Genomic DNA, 15,052 nt, shown 5'->3' on the forward strand with positions numbered 1-15,052 from the left:
AAATAATTTTGCGCATTTCCAAATCATTTTCGTATAAATAATTCATAATTTTACGTCGAATTTCCATTAAAAAAGCATTTTTATCAAAAATTTGAACTTCAGACATTTTTTTAAAAGAAAAATTTAAAAAAATTTAAAAATTTAATAAAAAGACAATTTTTTCATGAGCTTCTCTTTTATTTTTTTCATGATTTTTTTTCATTTTTCTGTATGTTTAAGTAGTTTATAAGGATGATATTACTTAGATTTTCAAAATTAAGTAAATTGAAATTTACATTTCCTTTCTTGAGTTTTTTTTTGCTTGCGATGAGCTGCTTTTCGTATAATCATATTGCATCATGGTAATCTATTGAAGGACATTTATAGGTAATAATTGTTCGGTTATTTATTTATTTTTTTTGGGAAAAAAAGTGAATTTTTAGTCGATATTCGCTTGAACAGCCTTAATTTCGCCCCCGATCACGCCAAGTCCATGCGATCCATTCTTGTTCGTGTCATAGTAGATCGGATCTGAGTTCGAACCGAAATCAACGAGGGGATCGTCAGCACTTGGCGGCGTATTACTGCTACTCATACTCAACGACGACGAGAATTCCCCGAATAACGACGACGATGGGCTATCAGATGACTTTGATTTTGATCCCGGAGCACGATTTAAACCGATAACGCCTTTCATCGACGATGGCGGAGGCTTAATTGGTGCATCGTAAAAGTGATTGTTGAAGGGAGAGTCCGTTGTGCGAGACGAAAAGAGATTATCTAAAGAAAAAAATTTTTTTTTTAATTTAAATGAAAAATTTAAAAAAAAAATTATAAATTTACCTGAAAAATCCGTAGAATCAGCTGCCATATCGAGAAGTTGTTTGTTCTGATACAGCGAAGTATTTTTCAGTAACTCGTTTAGAGTGATGCGTTCCCCTGTGTGCGATGCATCTCCCGTAACATCCATGCCGGGTGTTTGAATTCGCGTTATTTCAATGCCATTTGAGTCTGCATGTTGATCGCGCAGGAACTTTGCTTCGTTGATGTTATGAATTGTGACCTGAAATGATAAAAAATTAAAATTAAATAATTAATTTTTTCTTAAAATTTTTTGAAATATTTTTAATTTCTTTCGAGTTTTCTCAAAATTTATTAAAAATTTTATAATTTTTCTTGAAATTTAAAAAAAAAACATTAAAATTTTCATATTTTTTTTTGTTTTGAAAATTTTCTTAAAAATTATTTTTGTTTTCAATGATTTTTTAAATTTATAAACTCGATTTTTTTTAAAATCATCTAAAATCTTCTTAAGTTTTTAAAATCATCAATTCTAAATAAATAAATTTAAAATTAAAATTAAATTAAATTAATTTTTCAAAAAAATTAAAAATTAAAAAAAAATAATATTTTTGAGTCGTTTAAAATTACCTTAAAAATTTTTATTTAAATTTTCCTTAATTTTTTTTTTTAATTTTCCTCGAAAAATTAAAGAATCTTAAAATTTTCGAAATTTTTCAAAATTATTAAATTTTAACAATTTTTAAAAAACTCTCCTCGTTTTTTTTATATTTTAATTTTTTTTTTCTTTTAATCATTTTAATGATTCAATTTGATTTTTCTCATTAAAAATTTCTTTTTTTTTATTTCAACTTAAAATCATTAATTTCATTATTTTTATTTTTTTTTAATTCATTCAAATTTTTTTAATTTTATGAATTTTTTCAATTAGGTAACTTAAAATTTAAAAAATTTTTCGAAATTTTCATGATTTTTATTTTTTTAATTTCACGAATACTTATTTTTTAATTTTTAAAATTAAATATAAGATTTTTCGAAATTATTTTTTTCCAAATTTTTAAAATGTGATTTAAAATTTTTACGATTTTTCAATTTTTTTAAATTAGGTATATATATTTTTTTTTTTAAATATTTATAATTTTTTTTTAAATATTTCGAATTTTCAAATTCAAACTTAAAAACTTTCGATTGAATTTTTTTTTTTGAAAATTGAAAATTTTTATGATTTTTTTTTTCAAAAAAAATTTTTTTTTTTTTATTTTTATTTTTTTTTTTAATTTTCACAAAATTTCAATTAACTCACCTCACTATTTAACCGCTGTCCCGGTTGCAAACTTTGCAAGAAACTCGTATCATCATATTTGGAATTTGCACCGTTATCATAATAATTACTGTGTCCCCCCAATTCGGGTGAAAAATTATTCCTCGGCGAGAAATGCGAGTTTGTGGCAAAATAATTTTGCTTCGGATAATCTCCCATCCTCCCAAAAAAGTCACTATTAAATCCGCCGGGCGACGTTCTCTGACAATTTGGCTCAAACGGTGAATAACATTTGTTCGAATTCCCCCCTGAAGCCGGAAACGCTGTCGAAAGTCCAAAAATTCCTGCATCTCCCCAATGCTGTTGCTCCTTTTGCTGCGCCTGCTTTATTTGATGCGCCGTTTTTATCTCACTCCCGATCACAGAATTGCATTTTCGCTCGGCATCGCCGTCAATTATCGCATCGGGAGCTGTATAAGGAACGTCATCTCCTGAGCAATGCCCGTTATTTAAACCTCCATTGTTCGCGCCGCTATAAGTGCTGTAATGCGGCAAGGTATTAACTTGCCCGTGAGAGATCGCTTGATGTAACGCAGGATTTCGAATCGTAAACATGCCGTTTTCGTTCTTAATTATCGCTGCGGGTTGATCGTACGACGGGATTGGAGCTCGATTTGACATCACTGAAGCAGCTTTTTTGCTGATTGTTTGACTAACGGAATCGAACATGGGATTTTTGAGGGTTACCATGTTGTTGTTCGACACATTTTCGTTGTTGACTCGTTTATTTTTCGGCTGCGAAGTGGTTTTTTGCTCTACTTGACCATTTTCGGCAGTTTTCTTCTTGCGACGACGTCGAGATTTCTTGCTTGGTTCATCGTTCGAGTGCCCATTTACGGATTTTGTCGCTAATTGAGGCGTTTCAACCATAATTATGTTGTCTTGTTTGGGCATTCCGTAAGCTGCAGTTGGATTCGCGACCAAATAATTCGATTCTGAGTAAGGATTCATCATGGGATGATGATCGGCGACGACTGTGGTCAAAGGTTGACTTATTTTGTTGATGGATTCCTTCTTTGCTTTGATATTTTCGCATGCGGCAGGATCAATTCGGGTCAATGTGATGCCCGGAGGCAATGTTAAGCCTTCAACTCGAACGCCGCGACTTAATTGCTCCATAATACTCACGCCATTTACTTTATCTTGCATGTTTTTGCTCATTACGTCGCTTTTTGGTGTCGATTTTCCCTGTATTCCGTTCTCTTTTGCATTTTTCCCTTGATTTTTCGTTCCATTTGTCAATTTTTCATTAATTTTATTACGCCCAGCCTTCACGGAAGTGCTTGAATCCGTACTTTGCTTTCTTTCGTTGGCATTTTTCTGCTTTTGCGGTTCGTTTGTTTTAGATTTTTGCGAATTTTGTGACTTTTCACTTCGAGTCTTTGTATTTTCAGGCTTTGGCGGCGGCGCAATTTGCTCAGAACTGACAGTTGAAGCCTCGGAAGATGACGGCAAGTCTCCATCTGACTCGGAATCGTCGATATTTAGAAGTTTAAAGGCGTTGTTGTCGAATTCCGGGTCAATGTACGTCGAGGCATGTCGTTTTGGCTTTTCCTTCTTCGGAATTTCTTCAGTCTTTTCCACACTCGATTGTCGTTTATCACTTTTTTGTTTGTTTTTCTTGTTGTTTTTCGTTTCGATTTTTTCTTGTTTACTTTCGACCTTTTTCGAGTCTTTTTTGTTCGACGATTTCGCAGCAGGAGGAGGAATTTTTGGGATTTCTTCGGGTTTTTCGACTTTTTTCTTTGATTTTGCTTCCTGTTGTTGCTGTTTGTTGTTCAGAGCTTTCTTTTCCATTTCGGCATTTTTTTGTTGTTGTTTTTGGATTTTTTGTTGGATTTTTTGCAGTTGAATCGCGTTGGGTTTTTTCACGTTTGACTTGATGACGACGGGGTATTTTTGCGGAGGATCTTGAGGCTCTTGCGTTGCTTGAGGCGGCGGCGGCGGAACATTTAACGTTGGATTTTGAGGCTTCAAGTAGTTTTGGGTATACTGACTTGCTTGACTCTTGATTTTTTGCAGAAGCTGTTGGTTTGCGGGAGAAGCTGAAAATTTAAAAAAAATAAAATTTTTTAAAAAATTTCAAATTTGTGAAAAATTAAAAAAATTAAAAAATTTATGAAAAATTAAAAATTTATGAAAAAATTTAAATTTGTGAGAAATTAAAAAATTTATGAAAAAATAAAAATTTGTGAAAAATTAAAAATTTGTTAAAAATTTAAAATTTATGAAAAATTAAAAATTTATGAAAAATAAAAAAATTTATGAAAAATTAAAAAATTTATAATTAAATAATTCATGAAAAAATTTAAAATTTGTGAGAAATTAAAAAATTTTTGAAAAAATAAAAATTTGTAAAAAATTAAAAAAAAATTATGAAAATTTATTAAAAATTGAAACTCAAAAATTTTATGAAAATTTAAAAAATAAAAAATTTAGGAAAAATCAAAATTTAATGAAAATATAAAAATTTGTAAAAAATTAAAAATTTTATGAAAAATTAAAATTGAATTGAATTGAATGAAAATTGAAATTCAAAAAATTTATGAAAATTAAAAAAAAATTTAAATTTATGAAAAATTAAAAATTTGTGAAAAATTCATAAAAAAATCAAAAATTTACGATAAATCAAAATTTTGTGAAAAATAAAAAATTTATGAAAAATAAAAAAAAATTATGAAAAATTGAAAGAGTAAAATTTTTGAGAAAATGAAAATTTAGGAGGAATTAAAAATTTGTGAAAATTTATTAAAAATTTAAATTTTAAAAATTTATGAAAAAATAAAATTTATAAATATTTAAAAATAATTTAAAGTTGAAAATTTTTGAAAAATTTAAAATTTTTAAAAATAAAAAAATCAAATTTTTGATGATATAATTCAAAATTAACACAAACCTGGAACAAGTTGCCCATTGATAAAAGTATAAAGCAGCTGATCCTTATCTGGCGACGCTCCTTTTGCCGTAACTGTCACTTGAGGTTCTGAATGCGGCAAATTTATGCGCCTAATCGTTACCATTCTCTTCGAGGGATCCACGGAAATTTCGCAATTTCGTTGTTCATTCATCACAGCTTGTTTTTGCGGCGTTTGCGGCTCTTCTTGCACCTGAATTTCCTCCTCATCTTCATCGTCTTCTACCTCTCCAAAGTCCCCGAAATGGAAATTCGGGTTTGTTTTGCGAATCGTTTGAATTATCTCGCTCGCTGCTGAGGCCAATTCACTCTTCAAACCACTCAATTCAACCAAACGTTCCTCAGCTTGCATCAAACGATTCTTATTTTTACGTTTTTTCAAGAGTTTCAAAGATTTCCTTATCTCATCCTCCTCCACAGAAAGTTCATCATGTTGACTTTTAAGGTCTTCCAGTTCTGAAATCTTCTTTTGCTCCATTTTTCGTTGTTTTTGTTTCTTTTTTTGCGCCTTTTTTGCTGCTAATGCTTCTTTTTCCTTCTTCGCGGCGTCACCTTCGATGAATTTCAGGATGTCATCGACCGGGGCACAGTTAATTGGAGTAATTTTCTGTACGGATTCCGTTTCAGGACAGGGCGTGGGAGGAACAACTGCTCTCGGAGGCATCGTACATGTCACAGATTTCGCTTGAACGGGCATTTTTGCGGGAATTTGGTTCGCATTTGGCGTCGTTTGTTGATAAACGATCCTTTTTCCCTTCGGCGGCTCGGGATTTTTCACATTTTTCGCGAGATTCGCATTGGCGCGTGCCATTTTGATGTCTTTGAGCGTCACAGGTTTGTGTTCTTTGCCATTTGCCGTAATTGGGGGTGTTGTAGCTTGCATTTTTCGCAACCGTTTTCTCAGTCTATCACGAGTTTCGTTGACGCGACTATTATGGGAGCAGTCATTTTGCCCGAAAATCGTGCAATAATAGCAAATGCATTGTCCTTCGGTGCGATGGGAGCTTTTACTTTCGCGCGAATCGCTGGATTCGTCTTCCGAATGGTTGCACTGATGCTTTTCCTCGTGAATGTGTTCCAAATCGCGCACCATATCCTTCAACATGCTATGTTCCTTTTGCAACGAACGTAATTCCGCTTCGAGTTTCTTGTTACTTGCCGCTAATTGCAACGCTTCGACCAAAGGTTTCTTGATTTCGCCGTCTTTTGTGCCTTTTTCGCATGGCGAACCGCAATCACGTCGCACAACTTTGTTCATTATCTTCAAATTGTTCATCCGGATGTTGATGTCTTCGAGTTGATCGCCGCCGCGTGATCTTACATTCGCCGAATTCACCTCTGACGTCACGAATTTCGAGTTGGGCTTCTTCATGTTATCAAGTAGATCGGCATTAAATTCGATATCTGACCCAACGATGCGAAAAAGCTTGAAAAAATACGTAAAAATTACATTTTTCTGCGGCATTGGGAAGTCAACGAGAAATCCTTCGGCCAGAGCGGAGGCTTTTCGCATCGGTTCATCGTCATTTTCGCTCAAATCCCCGTTCGAAGCCCATTTATTGTCGGTCACGTGAAGCGGATGAAGTTTTTTACTTGACGAAAAGATGTCACTTGTACGCGTTTCGAGATTTTTGATCGTTGAAGCGTCCATTTGAAGACTCATGATCTTTTTTCGTGTCGTTTCATCCAACTGGCGATAGTACTTGATGAGATATTTGGAAAAATTCAATGGATATGTTAGAGTAATGATGTTGGCAGCAACGCGACACGAATATCGCGTGCACGGAACATCCTGAAAGACGCAAAAAAGTGCCGGATCAATGGTTGAACTCGAATATTGGACTCGATCGGGGATATGTTTGAAGATTGCCCATGCAAGATGATACAATTTTCGGTCCTTTTCCGCTTCCGGATGACTTTCTGCGGGATAATCTTCGTTTGCAGCCCTTTTCACGACCACGCCATTCGTGAATTTCTCGAAAAAGATACATTTGGTACACAATGCCGCTTTTCCCTTGTCACTTTTGGCGCTTGTTATGGATGGCCCGCCCGCAATTACACAACTACGACACTCACAAGTCACAATGTGCGGCACAAAAGGCGAATTACACTTGACACACGTCACGGAAACGAGTTTCGCGGTGAGACGCGATTCGGCACACGAGCTCCAATTGGTCTTTATATTGTGCACGACATATTGCCATACGTCATTTCGCTTTTCAGACGTGATCCAATCAACCAATGGCTTATCCTCAAGTACGAAACCCTCGTCAAAGTCAAATTCCGAGTCCCGGATCACCTGAAAAATCGAATGAACGGTATTGATGCGTTTGCGACGCGCGATATCCTCTTTGGATTTGTGATAATTTTGGATTAACAGCCAGATATCGCGCCACGTTTGCGTTACACTTGTCATTGCGTCCTCAAATTTGATGAATTTTTGCACGAGAACCGTATAATTGTCGTCATAATCCAATTCTTTGAGCTTCAGGATGCACTCCGGCACGAGTTTTTGCAATTCCAGGTAGATCCAACGATGATACATGCGTTTGTAGACTTGACTTAGCGACAAATTGAATTGTAAGAGATGCCCGGCTTCCAAATCGAAGAAAATTGTCGACAAGGTTTTCTCACAATGACAAATTTTCGCATAACCATCAAAAATGTAATTTAACAAGTCAGATGGGCAATAGTCGACAACCTCTTTTTGCTCGTTGTATTTCAGGATGTTCTTCAGGCCTTCCGTATAGGCGAGGACAACGGCTTGCATTTGGATACAAATCAGTTCGAACAGTTGATGGGGGTCCCGATTACACAATCTACAAGAAAAAATTAATTTTTTTATGTTTTTTTCTCATTTCAGATCGGAAATACTCACAACGTGAAGATCATCTCGTCCGTCAATGGCAGATATGAACCCAAAGAGAGGCGAAAGTTGTTCTTCAAGTCGATCGATCCGTCGCTGAGCCATTTTGTGTGACTTTTTTCCATCAATTCCTTGTATTTTTTGAAGACAGCCGAGTCGGGAGATCTAAAAAAACAAAAAAAAAATAATTTCAAATCGTAAATTATCGAAAACAGTCTAACTTACTGCGGAATAATGTCGTAGAACGAGAGAAGATGCTTCTGCAGACGTTCCCATAACTCGTTATATTTCGCATCTTCCAAATATAACTGAATCACAGTTTCGCGATGCTTCGTACACTCCGCACACCGACATGACAAGTTGAAAATTTTCTCATCGTGATACTTCTTTGTTGGTTCCTGCTGCAAAAAAATTGCAAAAAAAAAATTAAATCACGGATCGCCATTGTTGTTATTGTCTGTGTATGCTGCTGCACACCGTGGTGTGCTTTTTATCAGAATTTATGCGAAATTTTCGCACTTTTGGCGAAAAAAGTGAAAACTTACCTCGCCATTCTGCGTTGAAGTTGCTTCCGAGTCGCCATTTGTGGTAATTGTCACGGAATTTTGTTGTTCCGCTGTCTCGCCGTCAAATTTACCCACAATCACGAATTGCCCGAGACTCGTAAGGGAACTTTTCAGCTCGTTCAGCGACAAATTGTGCATCTCCGTCGACAAACTATTCAGATTTAGCGTCTCGAAGATCTTTGACATTGTGCTGTCCATTTCTTCCTCCTTGGTAGACATTTTTTGTTAAAGAATTCACGGCAGATTCTTAATTGCGAGTTGAAAATGCTTGCGCTTCCTTCTCTTCTTGCTGATTTGTTGTTAGGCGAACGCGAGATGTACGTTACGAAAATTGTCCTGAAAATTTTTTTTTAAAAAAATAATTAAAAAAATTGAATTTTAATAAAATTTTAAAAAATAATAAAATTCTTACTTCAAAAAATTTTTTTAAAAATTAATTTTTTAAGAAAATTTAAAGAAAATTCAAGAAAAATCTTTAAAATTTTGAATTAAACTTTAGAAATCGTTCAGCTAATTCAAAATCGGGTTAGTTCAATTTCGAGCCGCATGTTTATGGCGCTGAATGTCTTTCAAATTTTCCGTTATTTCAAATTTTTAATTTTTTGAAGTATTTTTCTTAAGGAAAATTTTCAAAAATTTATTTAAAAAAGTTAAAATTTTATATTTTTCATGAAAATTTAAAAAAAAAAATAAATTAAAAAAAAAATAAATCAAAAATTTAATTTAATTTAAATTTAATTTTTAATTTTAATTTTAATTTAATTTAATTTAATTTAATTTAATTTAATTTAATTAATTATTAATATAAAATTAATTATTTTAATTAATTATTTTAATTATTATTATTTTTTTATTATTTTATTTTATGTTTTTTTTTATTAATATTAATTTTAATTTTTAATTTTTTGAAGCATTTTTCTTAACGAAATTTTTCATGAAAATTTTTAAAAAAATTAAATTAAAAAAATTAAAAAAAATTAAAATTTAATTTAATTTAATTAAATTTTAATTAAATTAATATTATTTTATTATTATTTTTTTTTATTATTTTATTTTTTTTATTAATATTATTTTTAATTTTTAATTTAATTAATTTCATTTAATTTATTTTAATTTATTTTTTTATTTAATTTTTAATTTTTTAATTAAAATTTAATTAAAATTAAATTAAATTAAAATTCATCTCGTTCGCACTTTAAAAATTCGCTTTTTAGTTAATTCAATAAAAATCGCCTTCATGCCAATTCAAAACAAGTTTCCATTGAATTTTCTATTTATCGTGAAATTTTCCGAGTTTTCAGCACAAAAGAGGCCCTCGAAGCCTATGACAATTACGGAAAAAGTGCAAATGCGCTCAACGTGCTAAAAATTGACGAGAAATAATGCAGAGGAGCGCCCTTTATTATGAATGTTGGTACGTGAGTGAATGAAAAATTTTTGTGTAATTTTTTTTTTCGCTTCAATTCTGCGAAAAAATGAAATTCAAAACAAAAAAATTTAATTTTCTCAAAAAAAAACTTTTCGCAGATGTTCCAAAAATTAAACTAAGGAAGAAGGAGAAGGATTTGAAACCATGGAAGATGATCAGGGAACGGGCGGAGGCGGAACAACAACTCACATCAAAGCAAATTCCAGCCAAAATTTGTACTACACGGGAAACAGTTTCGAACTTGCAGCGGGCGCTTCCCTAAGTGACGACTCGGGTTTCGTGCCGCACACAAATAGCTCGATTTCGAGTTGCGGTTCGTCGTCGAGAGGCATCGAGCTGTGTCGTTTCGAGTTTGAGATGGCAGAAAGTGATGCCGAGGTCTCCCAATTTGACTCTTTGGATAATTTTTCGGATGGCGGAATGAGCGCGGAGAATTATAACACGTTGAAAAAGGGACCTTTTGCGGGTGCGACAACCATTGAACCGCCTCCCGAGTTTCAGGATTCGCCGCAAACGACACTTATGCGATCGGTGTCGCTGCAAAATTATTCGGCGCGACTGACAAAAGCGATTATTTCGCATGCGATGGTCGATTTGAGGGAAATGACGAGTGTCGCGAGCAACGATGCGAGTTTAAAACGGAGCAGCATCATTTATTTCGACACGACATCGAGTTCAAATTCGGCGCATACGACAATTGCCAAGTGTCAGAGCAATGGGGGATGCAGGAAATTGGTGCAGCAGAAGAAATGTCGTCAACACATTTACGGAAGTGACTCGTTTTTGGATCAATATGACACGGGAAACATTTACGACGAGCCAAATAGCGAATTTTACGATAATCACTTGTTATATAGCAACGTTGCGGAAGCGAATTACTCCTCGACGACATCTTCGACGCGGAGTAATCGACATCATCAGGTATACGATTACGATTTGTACTATTATCGCAAACGAAATTTCACTCCAGTGATCAGTCATAAGCGACGCCGGACCCCAAGTGTGTTCATTAGTCCCTTGCATCATCATCATCATCATTATTATCACACAAATAGCAGCAATTCTACCGGAAATCGTCCAAATTCGCGAAATTCACTCACATCTCGTCTCTCCTCGTCGCACAATTCGTTACATGTGCCCGGCACGAACAAAGCGGACGACTCCATTTTCATTACGCAAGCAATGTCGCACGATGCGCTCGTTGGGCGCGGCGAAATTTCCGATCTGTACAACGTTCCTATCGACTCGGATATCTATGCGCTTCCAGTTGACAGTGTCACGAGCACTGTTGCCGCACACAACAATCGAGTACCAAAGCAAGACAGTTCCAAACATCGCAAAAAATGTCTAAATGGCGACGTAATTCGACTCACGAAGCCCAAAACGCGATATCAGCGCAACAAACGACGTCGCAAACACGCCAACCTTCAAACGTCCAAATCGAATACGAGCAATTTAACGACCACAGGTTCGATAAATTCGAACGACAAGCGTCACAGTGTCCCGGAAAATCGTTTTGAACCGATGCAAATGACCCTCGACGAGGTAAAACGCTATTACCATAATCTCTATTCAAGCTCGAGCGAAAGCGGGAACGAAATTATCGGAATTACGGCGAATATTGTCGCTTCAACATCCGCCATCGCGTCAAATAATGCAAAAATTAAATCAGATTCCGAACGAAAAAGTCATAAAATCGCCAAAACAATCGAACCGGAAGCCATTAAATCGCCCCAAGCTGTCAAGCAGTCGAAAAGTACGCCAACTGTTTCAAAAAGTTCACACAAAAACTCCGCCGCCAAAGATACGTTAAAAGCTAACATCAACAATAACACGATAAATAATTCGACTTCCAATGCAAGTACGGAGCCTTCGACGAAATACATGAACGGCAAAAAGTCACAATTTAGTATAACCTCGAATTTGAGGCAGAAATTCTGTAATATTTTTCGCTTCAAGAGTCGACATGCGAGTAAAAATGATGCGATTTATGAGCAAAAAGGCACCAAAAATGTCGCAAATGGCACGCAAAAAGTCTACAGTGAAGACAAAAGAATTCTTTTATCTAGTCGAGCATTGCCTCCCTTGCCAAAAGTTAAAGATTCCAATCCGGAAGACGAACCGAATGAAGAAAAGAGGCATAAGAAGCGGCAAAAGTCACGAACGACGACGGAATGCGAGACGGAAAGTGGCTGTGAAAAGTCGGAAGAGCAGGAAAGTGAAAAGGAAGAGGCAGCGAGAACGATGGATTTTGCCACGAATATCGAAAAAGTTAAAGAAGTAAGTTTTTTTTTTAATTTTTGAAAAAAAAATTTTTTTTTTTCATATTTTTTTTTATGGTTTTTAAGTTTGAATATTAAGAAATATAAAAAAAATACGTAAAAAATTACGAAAAAATACGTAAAAAATTAAAAAAAAAAAATATTTTGAATAAAATTAATTTTTTTTTTTTAAGAAAATTTTTTTTTTTTTAAATTTAAAAAAATAATTAATTATTTTTAATTTTAAAATTTATTAAATATTTATTTTTTTTTTTTTTTTTAAAAATTAAAAAAAAAAAAAATTAAATATTTTTAATTATTTTTAAATTATTAAATTTTTATTTATTTTTTTTTTATTTTCTATAAAAAAAAATAAATTTTTTTAGTCGAAATAAAATTTAAAAATTTTTTAAAAATCGATTTTTTAATGAGTTAAATATTTTATTTTTTTATTTTTAATTAAAACAAAAATTTTTCTTTGAAAAAAATAAAATTTTAACTCATTTTAAAATTAATTTTATTTTTAAAATCGATTCACAATAAGTTAACATTTTTTTTCAAAGAAAATTTTTCATCTCATTCAAAAATTAAAAAAAATAATTTTATTTTTTTTAATTTATTTATTTAAATTTATTTGAAAAATTTGAAAAAAAAAAAATATTGAATTTAATTTTTTTTTATTTAAATTTTAATTTTTTTTATTTAAAAAATTTTTTTTATTTAAAATAATTTTGTTCTTAATAATTTTTTTTAATTAAAAAAAAATTTTTTTTTCAGTATGGTTGGTATTGGGGACCCATATCATCAGAAGCTGCAGAAAAAATTTTATCTACAGAGCCCGATGGAAGTTTTATCGTTCGTGACAGTTCTGACGATCATTATATCTTTTCACTTACCTTCAAATTAGACGGCGTCGTTCGTCATGTGCGAATTGAACAGGATCAAGGTGCGATTTTTAACTAATTTTTTCTCTTTCATCAAAATTTATTCAAAAAAAATTTTTTAGGCTTATTTTCCTTTGGATTATGTGCAAAATTCACATCTCGTACAATAATGGAATTTATCGAGAATGCTGTTGAAACATCACGAAGCGGAAGGTTTGTTTTAAAAAAATATTTTTTTTTTAAGAATATTTTTTAAAAACTTTTAAAATCACGTTTTAGGTACTTATTTTTCCTTCATCGTCGTCCTGAACACGGTCCAATGCGAGTTCAACTCACGCATCCTGTTTCGCGTTTCAAGCACATCCAAAGTTTGCAACACATGTGTCGGTAAGTTTCATTCTGAACTTTAATTTTTTCATGAATTTTCATCACAAAATTAATTAAAATTATTTTTTTATTTTTTAGATTTGTAATATTAAAATCTCTCAATGGTCGAAAAGATTTAATACAAATGCTTCCATTGCCAAGACGAATACTCGATTACTTGTCCAACAAAAATCCCTTTTCGGAGCAGATTGAGAGTGATAGTTCATCACAATCACAGGTAAAGTTATTTTTTATTAACTGAAAATTTAATTTTTATTTATTTTTAATTTTTAAATAAAAAATTTGGATAAAAATGTGTAAAAAATATAAAATAAATACATTTTAATTTAATTTAAAAAAAAATTTATATAAAATAATTTTTTTTAATTTTTAATTTTTTTAAAAAATTATTTTTATTAAAAAAAAATTAATTAATTTTTTTTTTATTAAATATATTTTTTAAAAAAAAAATAATTATCTAATTTATTTAATAAAAAAATATATTTAAATTTAATTTTTTCTTTAAAAATTATTTTTGTTAAAAAAAATAATTTAAATAATTTTTTTCAAATAAAAAAAATATATTTTATTAATAAATAAAAATTTATTTTTTAAATAATAAAAATAAAAAAAATATTTCTCGAATTATTTAAAATTATTTTTTTTTATTTAAAAAAATTAATTTAAATTATTTTTTATTTATTTTCATAAAAATTTAATATTTTTTTTTTAATTTTTAGGTTTATGGTGAAAACAACGATACCAATTGATAAATTTAACACGTCAAAGACGATAATCAACCCTTTCTTAAGAAAAAAGTTAAAAAAATAAAATATTAGTGAGCAAGAAAAAAAAATTATTGCAATAAAAAAGTAAGAAAAAAAAACTGATATTGATGAATGAATGTAATGTGCGTTTTTTATAATCAAATTGTGACTGTGTAACATGAGAGGAGTCTCTTACATTTAAAGAAAACACAAGAATATTGATAAATATTGTCTTTCAATATTTGAAAAAGTAAAAAAAAAGTATTAATCAATAATTATAAATAAATAAACTTGCAATATTTGATATTGTATCGCTACTTTTATATATTTGGACGACTCCATAACGAGCAGCGAGAGCTTTGAATGTGCGTTTTTGTTTCGACATTTTTTCTTTCTCCGTAGTTCCCCATAAAATAATCCTTTTAAACTAACAAGAAACGCAGAACAATGAATAATCAAGCCACGTACACTATTAAAATGATAAAAAAAAGTCAAAAAATTAATTAAATGTAAAGAACAATAAAAAGGAAAGAAATGAAAATTGTACCGTAGTCAATCAAATTAGTGTCTATTTAATTAAAAAAACAAAAAAAAAACATATTTAATAGATTTCTCTAAAAAATTTCCTCTTTCTTGAAGAATCCTTTATTGTTCAAAGACACAATGAACTTGAACTAGTCAACTTTTGTTTAAAATATTTTTAATTTTATTTAATTTTATTAATTTTAAGCTTTCTGCAATAAAATAAAAATAATAAAAAAAAAACTTTCAATAAAAAAAAATAAAAACCAGGGAATCAAAATTTAATGTTTCGGCAAAAAATAAAAAAAAAGAATTTTAAAAAGTAAGAAAGTAACATGTGTTGTGAAACGAGCTCTAGATGTTTAATTTAAATGAA

General features: G+C 31.4%; 2 protein-coding genes across 2 annotated transcripts; one reads left to right on the plus strand and one right to left on the minus strand.

Moving 5' to 3' along the window:
* Window positions 1–176: 176 nt before the first annotated feature.
* Window positions 177–8,722, minus strand: LOC134835830 (uncharacterized). The gene is made up of 7 exons (XM_063850811.1): window positions 8,427–8,722; window positions 8,107–8,282; window positions 7,894–8,046; window positions 4,998–7,834; window positions 2,084–4,146; window positions 823–1,042; window positions 177–759 (listed from the first exon to the last, which is right to left on the minus strand). The coding sequence occupies exons 1-7, from the start codon at window positions 8,664–8,666 to the stop codon at window positions 419–421; spliced, it is 6,030 nt and encodes a 2,009-aa protein (XP_063706881.1). The 5' UTR covers window positions 8,667–8,722; the 3' UTR covers window positions 177–418.
* A 989-nt stretch (window positions 8,723–9,711) lies between these two features.
* On the plus strand, window positions 9,712–14,659 carry LOC134835831 (uncharacterized). The gene is made up of 7 exons (XM_063850812.1): window positions 9,712–9,861; window positions 9,975–12,156; window positions 12,915–13,083; window positions 13,144–13,234; window positions 13,301–13,408; window positions 13,487–13,625; window positions 14,128–14,659. The coding sequence occupies exons 2-7, from the start codon at window positions 10,021–10,023 to the stop codon at window positions 14,155–14,157; spliced, it is 2,673 nt and encodes an 890-aa protein (XP_063706882.1). The 5' UTR covers window positions 9,712–9,861; window positions 9,975–10,020; the 3' UTR covers window positions 14,158–14,659.
* Window positions 14,660–15,052: the final 393 nt, after the last annotated feature.

This window comes from Culicoides brevitarsis, chromosome 3, assembly GCF_036172545.1.
Source record: "Culicoides brevitarsis isolate CSIRO-B50_1 chromosome 3, AGI_CSIRO_Cbre_v1, whole genome shotgun sequence".
NCBI lineage: Eukaryota > Metazoa > Arthropoda > Insecta > Diptera > Ceratopogonidae > Culicoides > Culicoides brevitarsis.

Coding starts and splice junctions, on each gene's coding strand:
- LOC134835830 (XM_063850811.1), bottom strand. CDS start 8,666: ATGTCTACCAAGGAGGAAGAAATGGACAGCACAATGTCAAAGATCTTC. Junction 8,283..8,426: donor CTTCAACGCAGAATGGCGAG/GTAAGTTTTCAC, acceptor ATTTTTTTGCAG/CAGGAACCAACAAAGAAGTA. Junction 760..822: donor TGATTCTACGGATTTTTCAG/GTAAATTTATAA, acceptor TTTTTTCTTTAG/ATAATCTCTTTTCGTCTCGC.
- LOC134835831 (XM_063850812.1), top strand. CDS start 10,021: ATGGAAGATGATCAGGGAACGGGCGGAGGCGGAACAACAACTCACATC. Junction 13,084..13,143: donor GCGAATTGAACAGGATCAAG/GTGCGATTTTTA, acceptor AAAATTTTTTAG/GCTTATTTTCCTTTGGATTA. Junction 13,626..14,127: donor ATAGTTCATCACAATCACAG/GTAAAGTTATTT, acceptor TTTAATTTTTAG/GTTTATGGTGAAAACAACGA.